Raw genomic sequence first — 24,252 nt, 5'->3', positions numbered from 1 at the left:
AAGAGGGATTGCTGCTTTCACTGCGTAGCGATCCCTCTTGCTGTTCTGGCTTCTGAGATTCAGAATATTTTTTTTCTTGTTTTCCTCCTCCAAAAACTAGGTGCGTCTTGTGGTCTGGTGTGTCTTATAGAGCGAAAAATACGGTAATTTGCCTATCACTTTGTTAAAGGTGCCTTCAGCTATCTTTGTCTTTCATTTTTTAAATATATAAATAAATTTGAGGGGCCTGCAATAATGTTTTTTTAAAAATCAATTCCAGTTTGAATTGTGTGGTCTTGCCTTTGCCATCTGAATGTACCTTTCTTGCAAGAGCATTGCTGTAAATTATTGCTGGGAAATATAGTTGCTTTCTTGATTTCCACCATGTGTGTAGTCAAGCATAAGGTGCTGGTGTACACTAGTAGCCATCTTGGATAGGCCCTCATAATCACTGGCAGTATCCATAAACAGAGGCAATGCCTGACTTCTCAGACTTGGCATTGATGAACGCTTTACTAGAGTTTCATGAAGTTTCTGACAAGGCTTGTGGTGATAGGAAGGTGAGTTAGTGCTTAAATTAGCAGCACATTCTGCATGAAGGTCTCTGCCTAACCCAGTATTCTTAAAAACTGCTAGGGCCAAGGAAATGGTTAGTATGTAGTGACTTTTTTCAGAAATGTATTTAAGTGCAATTCTCTCATTGCCTGTCTAGTCCTTTAATAATTAAAGCAATTAAACGGCAGCAAGGCATATTTTTCCAGCCTTTGACTGATTCAGGAAAGGGCAGTTTCATGAAAATGTCAATCTACAGACTCATTTTCCATATATAGTTAACGTATGCATCATTTTAAAGATAATTTCCCAAAGTTTAATTATCTGGCAACGGTTTTCAAAATAGCATGTTACACATGTGTAGAACAGATTCTACATATGAGAAGTTTGACGTGCAAGCTGATTCAGAATTTATCTATTTTTATCTATCTAATCTTCATTTAAAGATCTATCCAAGAAAACAGATAACAATGTAAAGATCCTTTATTGACAGTTTGTCTCATTTGGTAAATTGAGAAGAAATTTTGTTAGGAATAAAATCAGATGAATTAAGGTTGGTTTAGCATGTTATGTTGGTCACAAAAACACACCCCTCTCCCACAAATGAAAAGATAAATCTAAGCGGACTTCTGCTCACCCAGTGAGACTTCATGTCCTCCTTGTGGACTTTCCATAGGCATCAGGTTGACTGCTGTGAGAAGAGAATGCTGGAGTAACTAGGCCTTGAGTGTGATCCAGCAGAGCTCTTCCTTACGTGCTTATGCTATGTTTGTCCTTCGGGGCATGGAAGAGGAGAGGAAAGGGAAGTTTCAGTGTGCAACCAAAAGTCCTTGCACCAGCAGAAGCACCTTGTTAGCTACTGCCCCATGTTTTGAATCAAGGTACAGTTTGGAAAATTTCAAGCTAAAAAAATTAAATGGTACATCCATCTTGCAAGCATAAATCTGTTTTTTTACCTGAACTGCTCCAGATCCAAACCTAAGGAAGCAGTGAATCTTTTGCACTCTAAAATTCTATTCCCAGTTTGGAATTCCCCCCCCCCCAAAGTATCAGATTTTGAGACTTTATGAGTAGTTGGCATGTATTTGTTGAGGGATGCACTTCTTATCCTTTTTCTAGGGAGAGATTTACAAATACCCTGTATTCAGATTTTTGTGAAATTACTCTTATTATGGTGATTCATGTTTTTTTTTACAAACAAGTTAGAGTGACTCACAGTACCTTTAAAATTATAGAACAAAGTATCACAAAAAACACAAATAACCCATAAAAATAGTAAAAGTGTTCACCAAATGCCTTACATTTCCCATGTATGTATCCATAAATACCCAATTATTGTCAGTGAAGCTTGAGTGTGGGGCTGTGTTTTTAAACACTCTGCCTGTTAACTCTATTGTATTGTTTACTTTTTTTCTTTTATTGTTTCATTCTCTAAAAATCATTTTTCTTGTTCTGTTTGTCTTTTTTGAGGTGTAACTGTCTGCTTATGTAACAGAAATGAAATAAATGGTAAATACTCTGCTAACTGAGTTTTGTTTTTTGTTTTTGTATTTGCAGGTTAATTGCACTTAAGAATGAACATTGAAGATAAGCTGGGAAGATTGTTTCTTAAATGTGGTAGCATAGAGCAAATGCAGTCATCCAGGGATATGGTTGGAATGGGTGCTGCATCTGACCAGTCGGCAGTTCCTGTGGAACGGCAGGAAGCAGTGCTTCAAGACCGGGCTATGGCGCACCAGGAAATCCTTTCTGCAGAAGAAGTGCTACAGGAAAGTGAACTTCGACAGCAAGAAATGATCCCACACGATGAACTCATGGTCCACGAAGAGACGGTGAAAAATGATGATGAGATGGAGGGGCAAGACAGGCTTCCTCAAGGGCTTCAGTATGCAGTCAATGTCCCTGTAAGCAATTTATTTAGCACAGCTTGCACTTAAAAGTTGAGCAAATCATATCTAAAGGTCTGCTTTAAAAAAAAAAAAGTATGGCAGGAACAACCAAATGAAAACTAAAATAAAAGTAGTTCATTACTCTGAGAAAAAAGAATTGGAGGTTGTTGTTTTTTAACAACAACAACAACAAAATGCTATAAATTCCATGGCTTTTTTTTATCTCTGGTGCTGTTTGCACAGTTAAGGAGGTAATAAGATATTGACTTAAAGTGTGGGCTAGGAATAGAGCCAATGGCTGAATTATCAGCCCCTGGTTCCCTTATTTCTTCCTCTGTAAAAAACAGTATAGTCATAATAGATGTATTTGCAATCAGCATGGGGGTTATGCGCAAAGAAGGACTGCTTTTGGATAACAATCTTAAGCTTTCTAAAAATCTTGGGAATCTTTGATGCTGTGAATCAACCACTGTTTATTTAGGAACATGTTCTCATGTTTTAATACACATTTTATACACTTTTTAAATATATGTCTTACATAGACGGTGCTCATTTGACTTTAAGTGTCTGCATTCTTCCTGCGCAGGAGATAAGGACTTGAAAATGCTTCTGTTATATTCAAGGAAGTAGTGTGTTGTTGTGGTTCCTGCACTTCTAACACAGTTTAGTATTGGTATTTAATGATGTGGATTGAAAAGCAATGGAGTTTACACAGTTAATTCTGCATTTGTGAGGAATAGCTTCTTAGATTGCAGCTGAGTTAAAATACGGTTTTACGTTGATGGTGCTTTGTTGTAAGAAAGTAACGGGAACTTTAGAAAAGAATGAGATGCTTTCAAACGGTTAACAGAATGAAATAATAATTTTTCACTGTAGTGGAAGACTTTCAAGCATTGAAAGTCAATCAGCAACTTGGTTTACATCAGGTGTTTGGTTTTTTGGTCTGATTCTATAACAGAATCTTGTTGCTGAAAGTACAGTTCGCAACCTTAGGGGAGAAAACTGAGGTGACAGAAGCTGTGTGTGTTTGAACATGGAACAGCTCTAGTAACAAAAAACAAGGGGGTTAGGTGGGTGTCTGACTTTCACAGCATTTGCAGGATACTTGTGGTACACTGTCCTGCTCCAAGAGCTTTTGTTTCTAGCTGAGCCTGTGATCTTGCCTGGGGGAAAACTGAAGGGAAGCAGGGAAGTAAGCTTTGGGGTAGGGAAAGGTTCCTGATTCCTCATCCACGTGCCCCTTTGAAGGATGGCCCCTTCAGATAGGTTTGATATTATCATGGTGGCTTTCTGTTCTACTGGCAGAAATGAATGTTTGATTCACAGCAGGAGGAGACCAGAATTTAAAAGAAGGGTTGAAATTATCATAGTAGCTCTTTGGCAAAAATGAGGGTTTGGCTTAGACCAGTGAAACTGTGGTTCAAATGCCAACATAACCATATCTTAAATTAGAAAGGTTTTTTTTTTGTCAGGTGAAATTTCTTTGTTAAATGTTAAATTATATGTGGCATGTAATCCAAGCTTCTATGCTTGAAGGTATGAAAGGAGTACCATATTGGAATACTTGCCACAAATAAGACTTTTTAAAATAGCCTCTCCCCCTCTTCCTCAAAACAGTACGAAGGGTATAAAGTAATTCCAGATGTATTACTATTTTTGAAAGAATTTGTTAAAATGTGTCTTATATGTGTCATATGTAATTAATATTATCTGATGCTGGCACTTCGTATCCTAGCAGATCAGCGTGAAACAAGAAATTACATTTACTGATGTAGCAGAGCAGCAGAAAAGGGACAAAAAGCTAATACGAGAGGGTTTAGATATGCAAAAGAAGAAGAAAAGGAAACAGCGTTCACCAGCAAAGGTAAGACATTTAATTTGAACCTTGAAGGCAACTGGAGATTTTCCTTGAATTTGCAATTGGAAATGATAGTATTTGGAAACCATAGATTCAGCCACCTAACTTTAATCTCAAAGCCAAGCCACAATATATTCATAGCTTGTTTCTTTGAAATTCTTTTCACAGCATGAATATTTGACATACTTTAACATCTGTTTCCCAGGCATCTCCTTCTCTAAATATTATCTTTTGATGAGTGTGTAGTTTTGAGGACCACTTATCAATTACGGAGACTGTTTAGATTAATAATAATATTGGGCTTATTTAAATACCGTAGTGTTTTTCTAACAACTTCGTTTTTAATCAGACAGGTGCACAAGTGTTGAAATTGATTACTGCATGCACCTGAAATTAAATGACTGCCTTCCATTCACAGGCTTCTAATTTCAATTGAGCCATTTTAATCTAAAGTTCAGTTTTCAGAGTTGCACATCTTGAATTTCCTTTCAGGAAGTGCAGCAAAAATGCTATGCCTGAATTTTGAAGCATAAAATATGAAGCATTTGAATATATTTTTATTCAGCTTCCTGCTCTACAATTGACACTTGCAAATTCAAACTGAGTACTTACCCACTGCAGTATTATTCTTGTTTTCATGTGCAATTCCTGAAGTATAATGAAAACTAATTGGAAGCACTGATTGGAAGCTATTTTCATGTACTTGTCTTAGTCATAGTTTGAGAACCCCTTTTTTCCTTTATTTCATAGTAGAGGTTGTCCTTCAAATATTCCTAATATTGTATAGCAAGAGATCACAAATTGACCAGAGAGATTGAGAGCAGGTTGGGTACTGGAGGGAGCATAGCTACCTAGAGCATGCACATTATATACACTCCCCTGAGGAAATGAAGTATTAGAAGGGCCCAATCTTAAGTGTTTGAATGTGCAAAACTAGGTATAAATCACGTTCATAGCTGTATATCAAGAAAGGCAATATTTCTTTTGGAAGCAAGTATAATTAATGGTGTATTTTCTTTTCTGTGAAAAGAAAGTAAAACCAACCTACTATAACGCGTTTAGCAACTGTGTCGTCCCCCCCCCCCCGCATGGCGCATGATGGTGAATGCCAATTGTATAAGGCACCCAAATACCGTAGAACCAACAGCACCTATCAAAACAAGTGTTTTCTGCTGCTGTTTCTGAATCTTATTAATTAGAAATACCTGAAGAAAGATAGGCTTTCTTCCATGCAAAGAATCATTTGCAGGGACACCTTTAAAAGGATTACACTCACTTAGAACAAACTCTGAAGAACTGCACCAATTTAATGTACCCAAAGGGGCTTTAGGCTTGTGCTTCTTGAACAGCAGTTCTCTGCGCTGTTAAAATGGAGGGAATAAAAGCAGCTTGTGATATAGCCATGGGGTGGGTAAAAAAGCCCATGGGAGCATTTAAAGTAGCTACGAATTGTTTATCTTTAGAATTTTAGATGCATAATTGTACAGAACAGATTTATTAAAAGTCACAACATACTACTGAAACATGCTTTAACAGTGTCATGTGTTGGCTTTGTTCATGTCACAGTGTTTAGCTTAGCACAAATGTGCGAGCCTGTGGGCTCCAGGAGAGGAGATTGTATTTGCTTTGCTTCTCCCTGATCATTTTGCTGCTGTGCCACCCAGACCTAAGCCATAGGTGGGCTTAGCATGTTGTCTAAAGCCGGGCTCATGGTTTACTTCTCCCAGACAAATACTGAACTATAACCTATAGAACAAGCCTTCTCTACAACTCATAGTTAGTCTGCAGAGACCTGAACCACACCCCTGGATTTGGACTGCACACTAAGATAAACTATAGTTTAGCTCAGTGTGATACAGTAAAAAAATGACCAGGGAGGAGTGACGTAAGATTTTCTGTTATTGTTGAGCCATGGTTTTGACTTAGCATGACATACAAACAGGGCTGTTGTAATGGGTTATTAAGACTGAAAAATATTAAGGTTATCCTTAACCTTCTGCTGAGATGGAAGAGATAAAGTACACAATTATCATTTCATTAACGCATGTAAGTAAAATTACCAAGCTACAAGTCCTGTCACCAGTATGCTTGTACAAAAAAAATAATAAAAAATTGCAGTTGCTGGATGTACTCCATGTCTTGAGAAATAAAATGGATATAACATGAGTGCCTCTAGATTTTATAGCTTTCTGTTCTTGCCCAACTGAGTAGATTAAAGACTGATTTATAGTGCTACCATTTGAGAAGATAGTGGTCCTGTTTGTACACCAATGGTTTAGCATGATGGGAGCAAATGTCATCCACTCTCAGGCTTGCATGCTCCCTCCCCTCCCCTCTTCTCCTGCTGAATAGCTAAATGTAGAAACTTCTACTTCAGCTTTTCGTTAACTGCAGCTTCCTACGTTGTCTGAATTGGAATATGTGGTTTTAACATAACTGAAATAATGGTTAGTTTTGGGACAAGCCAACTTCATTATCCATGGTTTGAAATCGGCTAGTTCTGAAATCTGCCATATTTAGTGTGAAACCACAATTTGTGGTCTGATGACACAGGAAGGTGCAGTTAACTAAGAGCAGAAATAAAGGTTCTGAACCCCTCTTGTCTGCCATGTTAGAGAAAGATGGAGACACAGGCAAACCTGGGAGGATAGGCTTGCTCATGTCACAGCTAACCGTATTTTGAGTGACAACCAAACATGATCAAAAATATTCTGACTTGCTCTACTGAGAATAAATTTCTAGCACAGGCTTCCTCAACTTCAGCCCTCCAGATGTTTTGAGACTTGACCACTGGTCCTGCTAGCTAGGGATCATGGGAGTTGTAGGCCAAAAACATTTGGAGGGCCGAGGTTGAGGAAGCCTGTTCTAGCACTTCTTTGGATGTATTATGTGTATTATATATCACAAATCTTGAAAAGCTAAGGTTCAATTAGGTCAACTAAAAGATAGTCAATTGATATCTATGTCTACAGTCTTCCCATTTTGCATTGTGGTTTTGCCTAAAAGTGCTTGATTTCCTCCATTATGTATTCATATGAATCTTGTAATATTGTTGAGAAATTAATGTGAGACTGAATTTTGCCCTTTTAAAAATAGATCCTTACAATAAATGAGGATGGATCACTTGGTCTGAAAACTACCAAATCTCACATTTGTGAGCATTGTCATGCTGCCTTTAGAACCAACTATCATTTACAAAGGCATGTCTTCATTCATACAGGTACTGCTTGAATTTAAGTTGTATTTTATATTATCTAAAAATGGTTGGATCTTTAATAATGCACTGAATTATGAAAAATGATGCAAACTTTATATTCCAAAGTGCAGGAAATGTGGCATCTAAGCTTAGGTATTCCATGCACCAAAGTGTCAAAAAATACCAGAAAAGAATTAGTGTCATTTCTGTTAATTTGAGATTTACTGTGTTGCTTTGCTTTCTGTACAAGGATGGGTTGGTAAGTCACCCAATTTCCAGTTTTGTCTTGTTCATAGCATAGTCTCTGGGTTCTTATTTTACCAGTGATGGAACTCTAGTTGGAATAGATGAAAGAGTTTTACAGTATCTTAGATGACAGCATCCTGCCTGATTTTGCTCATGAGCTGCACTCCTCTGTTAGCAGCAGGCTCGCCGAATTAATAGCCTTTTTCTTTTTAGCCCAGGTAGTTTAGACAGACTTTTTTATACTAAAATATTTTGGAATTCATTCATATGCTGGATTCCAGTAGCCGGCTATTTTATTTCTCAGCAGAATCTGTTAGAAACAAATGTTTGTAGCTTTTAACTTACAGATGTGGAATTATATTGTTTAAGGTGAAAAACCATTTCAGTGCAGTCAGTGCGAGATGCGTTTCATTCAGAAGTACCTGCTACAGAGACATGAGAAGATTCATACTGGTGAGTATAGTGCCTTGAGTTTCTTTTTACTGGTGTGTTTAAAGAACTGTTTCCGAAACATGGCCAAGTATTGGGTGATTATGCAGCTTCTGTTTTAACGTGCCGTTTAAGAAACTCTAGAAAAGAATTTAGGTGTTTGCTTTAGCCTTGCCTTTTTCCTCCCTTGCCCCCAAGAAGTTACTGACAGCTGATGTGAGCAAACCTTGAGAGAAAAAATATTTTTATTGGGTAAGTGGTAAATAGGAATACTTCGAACACAATTATGGCCAAAATGCCTGACCCCATAGGTATCTGAAACCTGTTAAAAAAAAAAAAGCATACAGAAAATTATACAAGAGTAAGCGCTTTAGCAAAAGACAAATAGAAAAAATGAGACCCAAAGTTAAAGCAGGATAGTTAAGTTTATATTGGTTTGTTTTAAAATTTTACTTCTGGAAAACCACATTCTGTAAAAAGACTTGGCTTTACTGGGTTTTTGGCATTTTGGTGCATGGCCTTTCATTATCTCTGCAAATATTTAGAAATATAGTCTTTTTTGGACTAGATGCCAATTTTCAGTCTATATTTCAGAAAAGTGGAGCTTGCAAATATGCTGAGTGTTGCTTGGTGAAAGGTTTCATATCTGTTCATACTGCTGGTGCTGATGTCTAGTACTTTATGTGTATGCATGTAAACCTTGAGAAAACAAAACATGACAGAAAATTGCACAAATACCCCGGTTGTCTTGGAATGTTTGTATCCGTGCTTATCATCAAACTAGCCTTACTAGTATTTGGATTTGCACTTTTGCTTATACTTCTGTTTCTTTCAAGCCATGTGTTTTTCTGTACACCCGGGTGTCTTGCTGCTGCTGCCTTTCAGTATTGTTGCATTCAGTTATTTAAATGGTGTGCTGTTGGGTATGTTCTGCATAGAGAAAGAAATGCATTTTCTTGAATTTTAGGTTGTTTTTACTCTTGGTTTTTATATCTGTTTTTAATTTTTGTAAGTCAGGTTGAGTTCATTTTTGAAAAAGTGACTAATAAATATATATTTTTTAAAAATATAACCCTGTTTCACAATTGACGTCTGTGTATTTTGCGCTTATTGAACCCCAAAACAAATAAGGGGGGGCACGGGAGAAGGAGTGGGAGGAGAGGTTCTGTTGCACAAGTGGAAATCCATATACAAACAACATGGCTTATTTAAGTACAACCCATAATACATTCAGAAACAATGCAAAAAATAAATGGGCAGGAATGAAATAAATCAGATATTGAAAGTAATATTACTGTTTTAATACATAATCTACAAAACCTTTCTTTACTATACTACACAATTATTAATAGAATATAAACTTGCCAGTTTGACTGGTATTACATCTATTCGTTATATTACTAATTTTATGAAGCAATGCCGTTTTAGCCATGGAAAAGTTTGTGCAAAGAAAGCTGTTTTTGGAAAATATTTAACTATATGCCATTTTCTGAGAATAATTTTGCATACTTCACTTTAAAAATAGGATAATATTTCTAGAATGCCTTCTGTGTACTTAGTTCCACAGGCTTGCACTGAATGTATGTGAATTGACTGGAGACTGGCTTGGTTATCTGCTCTGCATACATTTCATTAAGATTGTTGGGGTGTGGTACCTGTGGCACTGGTGTACCTGCCACCCTTGCAGGGCTGTTGCAGTTAGGCAGCCGAGCTGTGATGGCTAGCTTGTTTGGTTAGTAGGCAAGCAAAGGAGCCTGTAGCCAAACTGAGGTCTGTTAAAGTGGTGGCAAGAGTCTCTTAGCTATGTGAGCTATTTCTTTTTTGAGCAATTCTTCCCTCTTGACTCTGTAGTCAGGCAGCAAGAATGGAGTTACACGGGAAACCAAAATACTGAGTTCAGCTATTACAAAAAACCCACATTACCAATCCTAGTTTCTTGACCTTAAAGAAACCATGCACAGACAAACCAGAGTTAAGCTAAACAAACCATGGTTTAATTTTTAGTCTGAACTGAGCCTATGAGTTTGGTAGTATGTTTCTTATTTGTCATTTGGCTACACCTACTTCATCTAAAGTAATTATCAGTTTAATGTTTCATACATATATATATATATATATAAGTTGGATCTGTGTATCTTTTTATAACTGTGTGGGTGGTACTGCTTGCCAGTTAGGTTTGAGAACATGAAATATATAATGTTGTGACTCCAAGTATATATAGTATAGGAGATAAGAAAGATAGGGCAAAGACTTGAAGTTTTGCTTCAGACTGAGTCAGAGGCTAGGGTGGACAAGATACAACATTATTTTTTTACTTTCCAACAGAAAATTGTATCCCCTGGGGAACTGAAATGCTTGGATTTAAGTCAGCTTAGTCATTAAATCAATGAGACAAATTGGCTTCAATACAAAGAATCTTAACATAACTGTGTAGTGGATTAAACTAATACAATGAGCTAAGATAATACAGCAGTTTTGTGTAAAAGGAAAAAAATAGATAAAGGGAAAGGAAATTATAAAAAATGATATTGTTTTATTTATTAACATGGAAAACAAATATTAAGCGCTACTTGTCTTTGAAACAAAATTATGGAACCATCTATGATATTAAATAACAAATAGTCTGAGTCTTTATAAAAATTCATTGCTTTTATAAATAAATATTTTGTCAGAATGATTCAACTCTGAATTTTAATTAGCTATTTTTAGCTTTTCAGTCTTTTTTTAGTCTTTGTAAAAGCGAGGAGCCTTAATATTCTCTAGTTCATCGCTGCCTTGAATACGAAGCAATTCAATACAAAGTAATCAAATACAGAGTAATACATGAGGTCTATCTTTTGGCATATACTGTATCTTTTTAGAGTTGCTTCACCTCTGTTGTGTCTTTTATTCTTTGGCCATTCTTTATTTCTTTACACAGTACGAACTTTTTACCTCGTTCACCTGTGCATAAGATTCCTATTTGCTTTTCCCCCAGGAGTAGAAAGCAGGTTCAGGGAGATCCATGGTATACTGTGTGTAAATCTGTCAGTGCACTAGCCAGATGATACTTTTATCCCTGGGGAGGGCTAAGGAACCAGCAGATACCTCATTCGGTAGAGCATAAGACGCTTAATCTCAGGGTCGTGGGTTTGAGACCACGTTGGGCAAAAGATTCCTGCATCACAGGGGCTTCGACTACATGACCCTTGTGGTCCCTTCCAACTCTACCGTTCTATGATTCTGTTATACACCTTCGGATAACTAAATAAAGGATCAGGATATTTATTGCTATAAGTCAGCAACTTGCTATTCCAGTTTTAGTTATTTTATCTTGTTATAAGGATGCTAAAAAAATGTGATATTAAATAATAGCACTTTATGTGAACATGCCTGTTGCTGGTCTGAAAAAACTGAGACAAGTTAAACACAAGGGCATAGAAAATTAATTCTCTTCATAAACACAACCTTTTTGTCAATATGAGGAGCTTTTACATTCAGTCTTTTTCACTTTACTAGTACATACAGGCAACTTATTGGGGCTAGTGTGTTACAGTGTTAGACTAGAACCTGGGTGACCAAGGATCAAATCCCCACTTGACCATAAAGCTCACTGGGTGATCTTGGGCCCCTCACTGCCTCTCAGATTAACCTACTTCACAGGGTTGTTGATTAAATGAGGAGTGAGAGAACCATGTACATCAGCTCCTTGGGGAAACGGTGAGATAAAAATACAATAAATAATAATGAATAAAATACTGGAATGAAAATGGAAATTTATTGTTTTATTTGTTTTCCTCTAGCTCTGAATGTTGGGACATTCTTTTTTGATGGGCTAGTTTATTTTTTAATTTGATTCTCTTCCACCTCTACTCAATATTTGTGTGATTCTTTTAACATGTTTGTAGTGATGAGCCATATGAAAAAATACTGGTGTGTGGTCAGACCTATATTTTGTTTACATCTAGCTGATCAAAGCAATACTTTGTAAGGTTTTTGTTAAGTAAACCTAAATAATAGCATGGTGGGGAGAGGTATGAGACTCTCTGTCTTCTCCTTTTTTTCTTAAACAGTACTTCCTCTTTTCATTTTTATTCTTAGGTGAGAAACCATTTCGATGTGATGAATGTGGCATGAGATTTATACAGAAATATCACATGGAAAGGCACAAGAGAACTCACAGTGGAGAGAAGCCTTATCAGTGTGAATACTGCTTGCAGGTAATTTGAGAAGGAGAAAGAAGGGTGTTTAAGGGAATCTGTTTTTACAATATCGTGACAATTGTGATTCCAAGTTTCAAAACTTTGAGGTAAGAGGGCACTTTGGATTGTCTTCTAAATACCATACATTTCATTGTGGATTTAATTAAAAGCAATTTTTTAAAAAACTTGATTTTATAGATATATATGAAAGAAATTATGGCTCTCCAGTATGAAAAGAACATTTACCCATTGAGAAACTTAAGTTTTTAGTTATCTAAAATATGCAGAATTAATAAGGACAGATACTTTGAAACAAATTAATGCTAATTGGAGGGGTCATTTAGGTTTCTGTCCTTTTGTCTTACCTTTCCCACAGTTGCAGGTATGTGAAGTGGCAGGAGGGGCCCTTATGTACTGCAGTAGGCTCATATAGATCAAGAACAAAGGGTTGGGTTTGTTTGAATATTAATATTGACTCTCACATCTTCTGACATGGTAACGTTCTCACTTTGTGACATGTGACCATTTTTTAATTCCCAAAATCACTTATGACAGGGTTGGAGAACCTCAGGCTCTGGGTCCAAATTTGACCCCTTCAGCCCTCTCTAGTTCTCCCTCAGGACTCTTACTTCACCAACCATCTCTCCACATCAGCCATATTTGAGCTTTTGCCTGACTGAAATTTGCCCCTGAACTATGATATTGCCTCTTGCTTGCGTAGATGGTGGGGTGGGTAGGTGTGGAAACTTACAGTTTTTGTGTGGCTGGAATGTGGCCTACTATAGAAAGCTAAGAATCACATCCATTGATGTTCCCCCTTGTTTGCCTCTGGCCTTGGCCATGCCACCCCAGAGCATTCTCCATGAGAGAATAGGACCCTCAGGCTGAAAAATGTCCCCCACCCTGACTTAGAAGGACTTTATCATGTGAAAAAATGTGAATTGACCAAAAGGCTGCATGGATTTTCTCTAACCAAAAATGTCCTCTGCAGTTCTTCTCAAGGACTGACCGGGTGTTGAAACACAAACGTATGTGCCATGAAAACCGTGACAAGAAACCCAACAGAAGTGCCACCAAAATTGGCCTTTTGACTCCTGATGATGATCAAGGCTTCCCAATGCCTTTGAAGGACAGCTCTTTGCCAAAGAAGAAAAGGCAAAAAACCGAGAAATTGAAGTCTTCTGGGCTAGATAAAGAAAGCGGGGCAGATAAATCTGAGCATAAGAAAGATAAGAATGATTTTTTGCCTTTGTATGCTGGCAGCGCTAAGATCAAGGATGAGTATATGGTGGCTGAATATGCAGTGGAGTTACCACATTCTTCCGTCAGTGGAGGGCACCTACAGGAAGCAAATTCTGGAGAAATACACCCACCTAAACTGGTGCTCAAAAAAGTTAACAGTAAGAGGAGCCTAAAACAGCCACTAGAGCAAAGTCAGACCATTTCATCTTTAGCGTCTTACGAAGACAGCAAGGTTTCTAAGTATCCCTTTGATCTTGTGGATAAACAAGGCCTGTTGGACTCTGAAGGCAATGCTGACATTGACCAAGTTGATACTTTGCAGGAAGGCCCCAGTAAACCTGTACACAGCAGCACAAACTATGATGATGCAATGCAGTTTTTAAAGAAGAGGCGGTATCTCCAAGCAGCTAATAGTAATAGCAGAGAATATGCCTTGAATGTAGGCACCATTGCCTCTCAGCCTTCAGTCACACAGGCTGCTGTGGCCAGTGTCATAGATGAAGGTAGCACAGCCTCAATACTGGATACATCGGGGCTGAATGTGGAGATTAAAGGCAACCATGACAAAAATGTCATTCCAGATGAGGTACTTCAGACTCTCTTAGACCATTATTCCCATAAAGCTAATGGCCAGCATGAAATAGCTTTTAATGTGGCTGATACAGAAGTGACCTCTAGTATATCAATCAATTCTTCCGAGGTGTCAGAAGTCACACAAACTGAGAATGTTGCAACAAGCTCTCAAGGTTCCTCATCCGATAAAGCCAGTATGTTACAGGAATATTCCAAGTTTCTTCAGCAAGCTTTGGATAGAACTAGCCAAAATGATGCCTATTTGAACAACCCAAGCCTTAATTTTGTGAGTGACAACCAGACTCTTGCAGGGCAACCAGCGTTCTCTTCTATAGACAAGCAGGTCTATGCATCTATACCGGTCAACAGTTTTCGATCAGGAATGAACTCTCCATTAAGAACAACTCCAGACAAGTCTCACTTTGGACTTATTGTTGGCGATTCCCAGCACTCTTTTCCCTTTTCAGGTGACGAGCCAAATCATTCTTCCTCATCCTCTACCCAGGACTTTCTGGATCAAGTTACTTCTCAGAAGAAGGCAGAAGCACAGCCTGTCCACCAAGCATATCAAATAAGTTCCTTTGAGCAACCGTTCAGGGCTCAGTACCATGGAACAAGAGCTGGAATATCATCTCAGTTTAACACTGCTAATGGGCAGGTGAACCTGCGGGGACCAGGGACAAGCGCCGAATTCCCAGAATTCCCTTTGGTGAATGTAAATGATGCTCGAGCTGGGATGAACTCTTCACCTGATGCCACAACAGGCCAGACATTTGGCTAAGAAAATCTGTAGAAATAACACGGGCACTTTAGCATGGGTCTGTCAAGAGCGAGCATCTTCTGTTTAAGATGGAGTCAGTCCTATACAAATTGAAGGCCTTGGGTTACAACAGAAAAGTAAGCCGGTACAGAGTATTGGCAACTGCTTTTTGTGTGTGTGGTTAGTCACCATTCTTTTTGAATTGCCTTATATGTGGGTGTCCACTGAAAAGGCAGATGGTTATTTGCTTGCTGGAGATCAGGAGCTTGCTATGCTGAGATTTTATACAAGACAAAAGAAACCAAAAAACCCAGATAAGATGTCTCTCCTGTAATAATTTCTTAGTTTGGTAACATTGATTATTTTGGAGAGAATGATAATTATGAGATTATTCATTTTGGAATTTCCTGGTTAGTTAGTCAAGCCATTGCACTTCAGCAGGGAACATGAATATAGACTGTACAGATAATATGAACTTAAAAGTTTTAATGTCAGGAGATGATGGCTAGACAACTATAGTGCATTCTGGGGGGAAATCCATTTTATCAACTCTTAAAAAGTAATACACATAATATTCCTTCTTGGTTTCTTTGAATTTCCTTTTACAACACTTAGAGAAAGGTAATTATGTTTTCTAGATGCACTCCCCTATTTAAATGTTTGATTCAATTAAAAGTACTTTAAAAGGAAAATACTTACTATTAATGCATTTGCTTCATTCCTGAAGTATTGCATATTTCTTTGTACCTTTGAAGGTAAACATGACTCTTTATGTTTTTATCTCCAAATGACAGGTATCAAGATGGTTAGGATTGAACTAAAATGCTTTGTAGATGACATTCCCATTTCCATAATGTTTATATGAATGGTGAACTCCAGGTTTTAAGAGTTTAAATTGTACTTCAGCCTACAAATCTGCAATAATTAACGTTAGAGCACTTAGATTCTTTTCCATTTTTCTTTCTTTCTCAAAAATAAAACTATTTTAGACCTTTAGGTTTGATGTGGCTGCATCATTATCACCTTACATAACAACAGAAGAGTTATCTTAATGAACAGTTTCATTGCAGTTTTACTAACTAGAGCTGGTGACTGAGAACAGTGACCAAAAGATAAATGGTCAAACTTTTGCTGCATTTCACAAATAAATTAACTGCAAAGTTTATCCCTATCCCCTGTGGTTGTTTTAATAGTAGACTGTCTTGAGTTACACTGTGTGGTGCAATGATTAGTTCTGTATACTGTGCTTCGACTTAACATAAATGTCAGGATAATAATCATTTTTAAAACTAAAGCTTTTATTTTCATTATATTGTACATTCATTATATGGGCTGCTTTAAGGTAATATTGCGGGCAGTGTTTTACCTAAAGGCTGAGTGACAGGAATGCAGATACATCCCCCCCAAAAAAAACCATACTCAACATTTAGGCAGGGGAGATGGGTGCATGTATTATTTTACAGCTTCAGGCCTGCTCACCACCTCTCAAAGATAGCCCTAACAATACCTCCTTCATTCAAAAAATTTAAGGAAAGCAAAATTTCAATTCCCAGAGAAAAACCTTGTTTTAATTAAAACGGTACTCCTAATTTTTATTGCCACAGTTCTCCTTTGTTTCACCTGTGCAATTTCGGACCCATTTTAGAATCTACGTGAAAGTCATAGGCAGCTACTGCAGAAGCCAAGACGCATATGTTATGAAATGCCTTGTTTATTCCTATAGGTCACAAACAGGTTAATTTTACAGGACGGTGTTGTTATATCCCATTACTCTGCCTAAGTTGTCCAAGGATTTATTTCATAGTACAGTAAGTAAATGCAACCGTGGTACTGAGTCAAAATAAGCACACATGAAAACTTCTAAATAATGGAACTTTTTAGGTCTTTTTAGTTTGTCTCCTGCCCCACACCAGCACAGCTAGTACATAACATATTTTAATTTAATTAAGCATTTGTGGCCCAGTGTTTGAGTGCACCACTATTTGTACAATTAACATTCAGTTGTGGTTCAGAGAAGTAAACAGGACTGGCAAGTGAGAGTTGTACACATTTAGTATCTAGAGGGAATGGCTAAGAGTCTGTGTGTGTATGTAGATATGGCAAGACAATAAGGTCAGGGTGTAAAGGCTATGGGTTGTATCTTGTGTCCCTCTCATGGGAGTTTCTTTGTTCCAGGAGAGCTTTCCATGAATGGAAGGGCGAGGAAGGCAATTTTTTGCAAACTCCCCTTTCTCTCGCAACCCTCGTGTCCTCCTCCCACGCTGTTCCAAAGGGATCCCAACCCTCTGGAGGAGATTAGTGGGGGGCAGAGGGGACTCAGATGAAATAAGTGAAACGACCTTCCCTTTCTTCATTCATTGAAGCACCGACTTCATCAAAGAGCCATCTGTGAATGGAGGGGTGCAAGTTGAATATAATCCCTACAGTGAGAAGACAAGGGGATGCTTCTGTGAAAGTGTCCATTATGAAAAAGTGAGCAGAGAGGAATGGAAGGAACTATGGCTAGGATCCAAATGTGCATGGCCAAGCAGTTCCATATTTACCCTTCTGGTGGCTGCTCTTTGCACTGTATTGAGGGAGTGCTGTTTTATAGCATTCCAGCATTTTTAGAGGGACTTACTGGGAACATGAGAGGCTGTAGCTGAGGAGAAGCATTGGCAAGCGATGGAATATAAAGAGCCGAACCTCCATCTGTGGCTCTTGAGGGTGCCCACGGGAATCATGTAAAAACCTGTTCCTAAGTTGCGTTTTAGAAGAAGAAAAAATGACACAGATATATCTCAAGCCTCGTCAGTTATAATACAAACCTATTATATACATGCTAGGAGACAGTGTTAATAGAAATACTTTCTTAATAATGCTTTTTAAAGTGTATTTAGGAAATCTCTGCTATGGTTCTACAGTCCTGTTAAGCTCAATGTTATGTTTGGATTCAATTAACTTAAACTCTTTGAAACTAGACTTCAGTGCAAACGTGCTGCTTAATTTTCTCAATTTTTAATGGCTTGTCTTTTGGGTGACTGCTGGGCCTGAGTGTCCCTTTTAACACTAATTTCCTGTTCCTTTTACTTTGAATATAAAGCAAGTTAATGAAGGAACTGACTTTTGGGCTTAAAGCTGAAGTAGCTCCTTATCCTTCTCTTTGTCTTAGTTATTCAGAGTAAACAATTGATCAAAGATGATCTATCCATTTATCAGAAGAGAAACCGCATCATGTACTGCAGTGTACTCTATTTCTGAAGAAAAGTTTAGAAGGATTTGTTTTTCATTTATATGCCTTTTCTGAAATTAGTTTAAGAGAATTATTACAGACTCCCAGCTATTGTAGGTGGACAAGGTTTTTGAGAGAAGGAGCAGTTCAGAGAAAGTACAGTGAAAGCTTGAACGTTTTATTATTATTAATGAGGATGCTAATCCCTACACAATATAATTTCTCCTTGTTTTTCTTCAGTGGTGTAAAGTCGTGTAGTCAAGGTCTTATGAAAGTATGACTATAACTTTAACAAGCATATTGCAGAACCTATGTACAAATACTGCAAACTAAACCACAGTTGTCAAAATGAATGAAATACATTGTAATGTCATATGCCTGCTTTTGTTTGCTTATTTATTTTGTGATTTTAAACATGGGTTTTCAAGTCACTAGTGAATTACTGAATTTTTAGTATAGCTGTTTGATTTCATTTCCAAGTTTCTGGCTTGTTTCCTGAAAAAATTCCACTTGGATACATACAGCATATTCCATGTTTCTTTAGATTAATTTTTATGATGTGTGTATCATATTTCGTAAATATTTGAAACGGATCTAAAATGGATCCAGGATCAGCCTGTTTGAGTATTTCAGTATTAACTTGCTTTGTATTTGTAAAATTCCAACCTAAAATTTTGTTGGGTTGACATTGGACTCTTTTGCAAGTTGCAGGAGAGTAGCTATTAGAATATAGTTCAAAGCTTTAGAAGGCAGAAATGTGTTAGTGATCTGGGTATTTTGGTTGGTAAAAATTCAAATGTAAGTTTTCCAGTTATTATTCATAATAAAACAAACTATTTTTATGTTTTCTTAAATTCTGCTCAACAGAAGCCTTGTAACTTTTGGAGATGCTTTCCTTTTATGTTAAGTGCATGTTTGTTAGGTATATGTAGGACATTTAAGTACTCCTTTTGCAAAACAAAAAAACATGTCCTGTGAAAGTATTGCAATGAATGAAAACCATTATGTTTTAAAAAAATAACTTTCATTATTTCCAAACAACTTTGTTTCAGGGAAATTTTCTAGTTGCTTTTGCTATACTTGTATAAAATCATTGTTTCAATAATAATTTAAGAGAGAGATAGTCTGGTAGCGAACACAAACCGAAGCAAGCAAACCTTTCTCAAAGTAGTTTCTTGCTTTCTTTTTCCCAGTGAATGGAAAGGTAAAAGACAAAAAAGTGTAAATGTTTATTTTATTTTTTTATGCAATATTGTTCTGTAAATATGAGTTATCAAATAAGGATGTACCTATGATTGAATCTTTGATTCTGCACAGTTAGAGTTTATATATAAAATATAAATGTGTCTTGACAATCAAGGACTTACTGTCAGTCTTCCTTTATGATGTTTTATTAATGTTATGCATTCCATTTGTTAGACTTGAGTACAAATGTGGGAATTTGTATTGTCTGTAAAGTATGTAATGTTTTTACAGCTTGTTTTAAAAAAAGGAAAAAAGAACCTTGTATATAAACAGATCACAGTACTGCTTTATATCAGGAGGCATATGATGTACTGTATGTAAGCAATAATGCCTAACAGTGCTAACTTTGCAAGTAGCATAAGGAAAGTTCCAAAAACTGTTTGGGGAGTTAATAGCTTTGATTAAGTTAATGGATATTCTTAATTGTTTTTAATCAATAAATTCAACTGTTTTTTGGTTTGTAGTATATAACATTGTTTACATAGCACAATCTGAGTTTCAGGGAGAGCAGGCCTTAGATCTGCACCTGTGCACACATTCATGATGAAACTAATGGCTCAGATGCGCTTCTGCAAGATGAGTTAGTGTCCTTATTTTTGAAGGAAGGATAAGGATTTGCTCTTCCAGTTTCCACACCAATTGAATAAGTTTGAAATTTAATTTTAAATCCTTAAATCCCAGTATGGTTTTGGTATGAATCAGGTTCACGTGATACAAAAAGTGGTTCTTGTTCATAATTCACATTGCAGTTGAACACTGAGTCATGGTTGATTTTGATATAATTTTGCCATAGGGATTTATCAGCTGCTGAGATGAGCTTTATCCGGAATTCAAGCAAAACAAAACCAAGTCAAAAAGTTTGAACAATGCTTTCGGACTGTACAGAGCAACATAATTATTTGAAAACTATCATTGCTTTGGTGGGGAAAGATCGCCGATTTATAAATGTATATGACCTACATTTTATAGGAAGAAATGTTTTTAAATGCTAGTCATTTATATAATATGTGCTTTGAAGGATTTGCTAGTTCACTTCTGTCACTTTTAGTACACTGGTATCTTTTTATATGTAATGTATGCTTTTTATTATTGTAGCGAAGCATTTCAGTAGAAGGAATTTTGCAACAGTGTTCAAGGAGATTTTATTGTTGGAAACTAATTATACTGGATTCTGTCTCTGTAAGTTTTATCTTTATTTTAACAATGTCAGGAAAAGGACCTTGGTATTCAAATAAACCTGATGATCTGCTCTTTTTTTAAGGATACATTGTGTGATTTGCAAATGAGTCCACAAATTTTATGTTTGGTAGAAAATCCAGGACTTATACACAACTTTAAAAAAATATTAGGGCCAGAGAAAGAATAGAAGAATGCTGCTGGAATTCATTTTCTGATACGGTATTCCCCCCTCCCCCCCCAGCATCCATACGCCTTCTTTGCCTTTCAGTTCATAAAATCCCCTATAATATCAGTAAAGGAGATTTCAGTGGTCATACAGTATTACTTTAAAAAATACAAGCGATCTGTCCATTTTACTGTGAGTGTTGGGTTTTTTTAAAAAAAAGCAATTAAATTCCCAGTTTCATTAATTTAAAAATGTGTATAAGTAATATAGATGCTTTTGTATGAAACTTGAAAGTATGAATGTGTGTAATTATTTTGTATTTGAAATAAATTAGGTAATGCAGGATTCCTGAGGAATCAGGAATATTGTGATGATAATGTGTTTGTGTGGTAGTTGTGTATGGACACTACATAAGAACATTTAATGGTTTTTGTGAGATACATTGAGAAATTGCTGTGTGGATACTTGCACTCTAGGGAAGATGCACGTACCTTTCTGTACTCACAGCCAATACCTCTATGTATTTTGGACCAGAAAGTGCCATCTTCAGTCCTGGATCTCACAGTTCATGTCATATGGCCAGTAGTTTGGTTCACAAATTTTGTGAACTGAAAGTCATAGGAATGGATGGAATGGTTCCTTCTATTGTTCAGGGGCTTATGTCCTTTGGGACTGAAAAGGATTTCACAGACCATTATTGTTTTGCTCCCCTTTTCTATAGATCTGAATGTTCTGGGCTTACGGGGTCTGTGCGTTTGAGCCACATTTGTATTTCCAAGCAGTGCCATGCTTCAGCTACAGTGGCACAAGCACTGAGTTGTGTAGGTGGAGCTCAACAAGATCCACTGCCTTCTCACAGAATCAAAGTTAAGATCTTAGTATTGGAAAGAGTTTCAAATGGCAGGTATGGGAGATGCAGAAAAACACAAAAAGCCAATATAATTTTCATGCAACAATGCCCATTACTGCACAGGGGTGTTATTTCATGTACCCAAAGACCTTTGCAATACTGGAAAGGGAGTTCTGCCCAAATAATAATGGGATTTATCTGTTTAAGAAACAGAGTGCAATTTGCTACTTTTTGACCTTTTTCTTTATGGTTAATTTATTTGGAGTTTATAGTAACTATTGAAAAATGTACATGAAGACAGGTTTGTTTTTTAAAAAAAACTTATTAAATGTATAAGCAATGGCTGAAATCTCAGTGTGCTCTGGCTCCTGGAAAATAAAAATACAGAACTCTGCATTATGAATTAAGGCTCACAAGAGATTTTTCATGATAATTTAGTTACAACATTTGAAGAATGCATACATTTCTTATGTAGCAGAAGATTCAGCTTCATTCTTGATATAAGCCAATGATTAGTCTCTGGGTATTCAAAGGGCATCTCTAGCTTTGAACTGTTTATGCACATTACAATTTATATAAGGTATATTCATTTTGCATTAAAATGTCTATGGCTAACACCTCAGTTTCATTACTTAAAAGGCCAATTCTACATTGGATAAGGAGGAAGAACTGAAGGCGAACAAACTACCAAATTTTCATCTCTAATGGGCTTGCATTGGCAGAATGGATTGGGATGGTGCTTATGTATCACACTACCAATATACATTTTTACTTCTTTACTAAATCTGTCATTTCAGCAAGCTATACATGTAGAAATGAGTGAAAATGAATGGCCGTCAACTTCAAGGCAGCCAGGGCCACTCTCTGTGTTACGAAAGTATTCTCAAAAGAAACGACCATTTTTGCAGGGCTGCACCTGCTTGCTTGTGAAAGCAAAGGTTTCAGCAAGCGATCTCTTGGGTGTCTGTATAAAGGGGGCAGGCTAACAGATAAAGGGTATGTCTTCTACATGTGGTTGACTATCAATTCAAAGTCTTTCTGCATACGAGACCTTGTTGCAGCCATCCAAGACTGCAGTGGGCATCACTTGGAAACAGCTCAATAATGGCATTTCTTAAGGAAGCTGGTGAAAGTTTGATCAGACAACTAGCTCTAAAACGCTCTGTTCTCAAGAGTGGATACCCAAGGGGGAAATGCAGTGTTTCTAATTAGTTGCAGGTATCCTCTGGATTCTATCCAAAAGAGCCAATCCATTGGTTGATACATATTCAAAGTCAAAGCAGAGCTCAGTTCTAGAAAATAATGTTAATGTAAAACATTGGCAAGCTGCATTGTGGTTGGTTATCATCTGGTTCCATATAGCACAGATCAGGAAAACACTCAATAGGCATGGTAGCATTCTTTTAGCATACTTTAACTGAGCGAGCACAGTCCACTCTTGCCTTAATTGTTGGCTACCCAGATTATGTACAATGAAGAACTGCTGATATTTCTGATGGATAGAGAGTATGGCTTCTGGAAGAAAAGTATTTTGCACAGTTTCCAAAACTTTAATGGAGTTCAAATCAGAGCTCCAGATTTCAATGTCATAGAGCATCTGGGTAAACACTTTGAACCTACCCTAAAGATATTTGGTAGCAATAACCTGCCTTCCCTTATTGTTATAGAATTTCATCAATGTCCCTGTGATTTCCTGTGCCTTTAATTTCACTGCCTCCATATGATATTTCCAAGAGGGTTTCATTTACACCTAGATATCGAAATAAGTTTGTTTTCTAGCCTGCTGAGCCAAGCACCATCTATACCCAGAGGGTACGCTGGAGTACTTTGACACAGAACCTGTGGGCCACACACTGCCTTGTCATGCAGGTGGGGGGGCTGGGGCTGGGAGTGAAGTCAAATTTTGATGCCTCACTCCACTCGTCATGCTGCTTTCCAAAAGCCACGCCATTTACCGGGCTTGGGGAAGGAGGCCCAAGGCTCTGGCAGGGTCCTAGAGCCCTCCCATTTCCTTCTGAAAGCTGGGAAAGTGCTAACTCGGCTTTGGTAAGGAGATAGGAAGACTCTAGGACTCTGTCAGAGATCTCACACCTTTCCAAAGCCCAGCACCTCACTTAGCCAGCTTTGGCAAGGCAGCACAAATGTTGCTGAGGGCTGCCAAAAAAAGGCCTCAAGGGCCACATGCCACCCTTGGGCCACATGTTAGGCCACCCTGATCTTCTTAACTAGGACTGTCTCTGCCAGGAATCACAATCCTGGTCTAACTTCTAGGCTCCTTGTAATCCCTGCTGCTTTTAAAATTGGTGTCCTCTTCAAGATTTGCAGGTCCTATATTACTGGTATATAACCTAATGCAGGGGAATTTTAATTTAAAAGTACAAATGGTACAATGTCCAAAGTGCAAATGCATATTCTCAGAAATCTGCTCTTATTTAAAATATGTGTAAAATGGATTTTGTGCGCCTTGTAGCTTGAGAATTAATTTGGTATGTGGGACACTCAATTCACAATGCATACTATGCCCAATGTTTCCTATAAATGCCATTAGTTTCAATCATATCTAGTATAGCTGTTTGTCTGTTTCCCCTCCCTGCCCATGTTTATTTCACTGCTGTAATGAACAGGTACCTGTAAATCCTGGTTCTATGCCATCTTAATTACAGTCAAGGCTTGTGTGTTGAATGCAGGTCCAAACT

General features: G+C 37.3%; 1 protein-coding gene across 4 annotated transcripts in view; it reads left to right on the top strand.

Moving 5' to 3' along the window:
- ZNF148 (zinc finger protein 148) overlaps window positions 1-21,083 on the top strand; it is a 34,415-nt gene extending 13,332 nt beyond the window's left edge. For 2 of the 4 annotated variants that reach the window (XM_053404450.1, XM_053404443.1), the window contains 6 exons: window positions 2,089-2,435; window positions 4,156-4,284; window positions 7,375-7,498; window positions 8,090-8,173; window positions 12,230-12,348; window positions 13,322-21,083. In XM_053404450.1, the coding sequence (XP_053260425.1) occupies window positions 2,106-2,435; window positions 4,156-4,284; window positions 7,375-7,498; window positions 8,090-8,173; window positions 12,230-12,348; window positions 13,322-14,926 (2,391 nt within the window). In that variant the 5' untranslated portion in view covers window positions 2,089-2,105 and the 3' untranslated portion in view covers window positions 14,927-21,083. The remainder of the gene's footprint in view (window positions 1-2,088; window positions 2,436-4,155; window positions 4,285-7,374; window positions 7,499-8,089; window positions 8,174-12,229; window positions 12,349-13,321) is intronic. The other 2 variants (XM_053404461.1, XM_053404471.1) reach the window with 2 other exon arrangements.
- Window positions 21,084-24,252: the final 3,169 nt, after the last annotated feature.

Source organism: Podarcis raffonei, chromosome 1 (genome assembly GCF_027172205.1).
Source record: "Podarcis raffonei isolate rPodRaf1 chromosome 1, rPodRaf1.pri, whole genome shotgun sequence".
In the NCBI taxonomy this organism is placed as follows: domain Eukaryota; kingdom Metazoa; phylum Chordata; class Lepidosauria; order Squamata; family Lacertidae; genus Podarcis; species Podarcis raffonei.
Note: the sequence above shows the minus strand (reverse complement) of the source record. Positions and strands in the feature narration are given on the sequence as shown.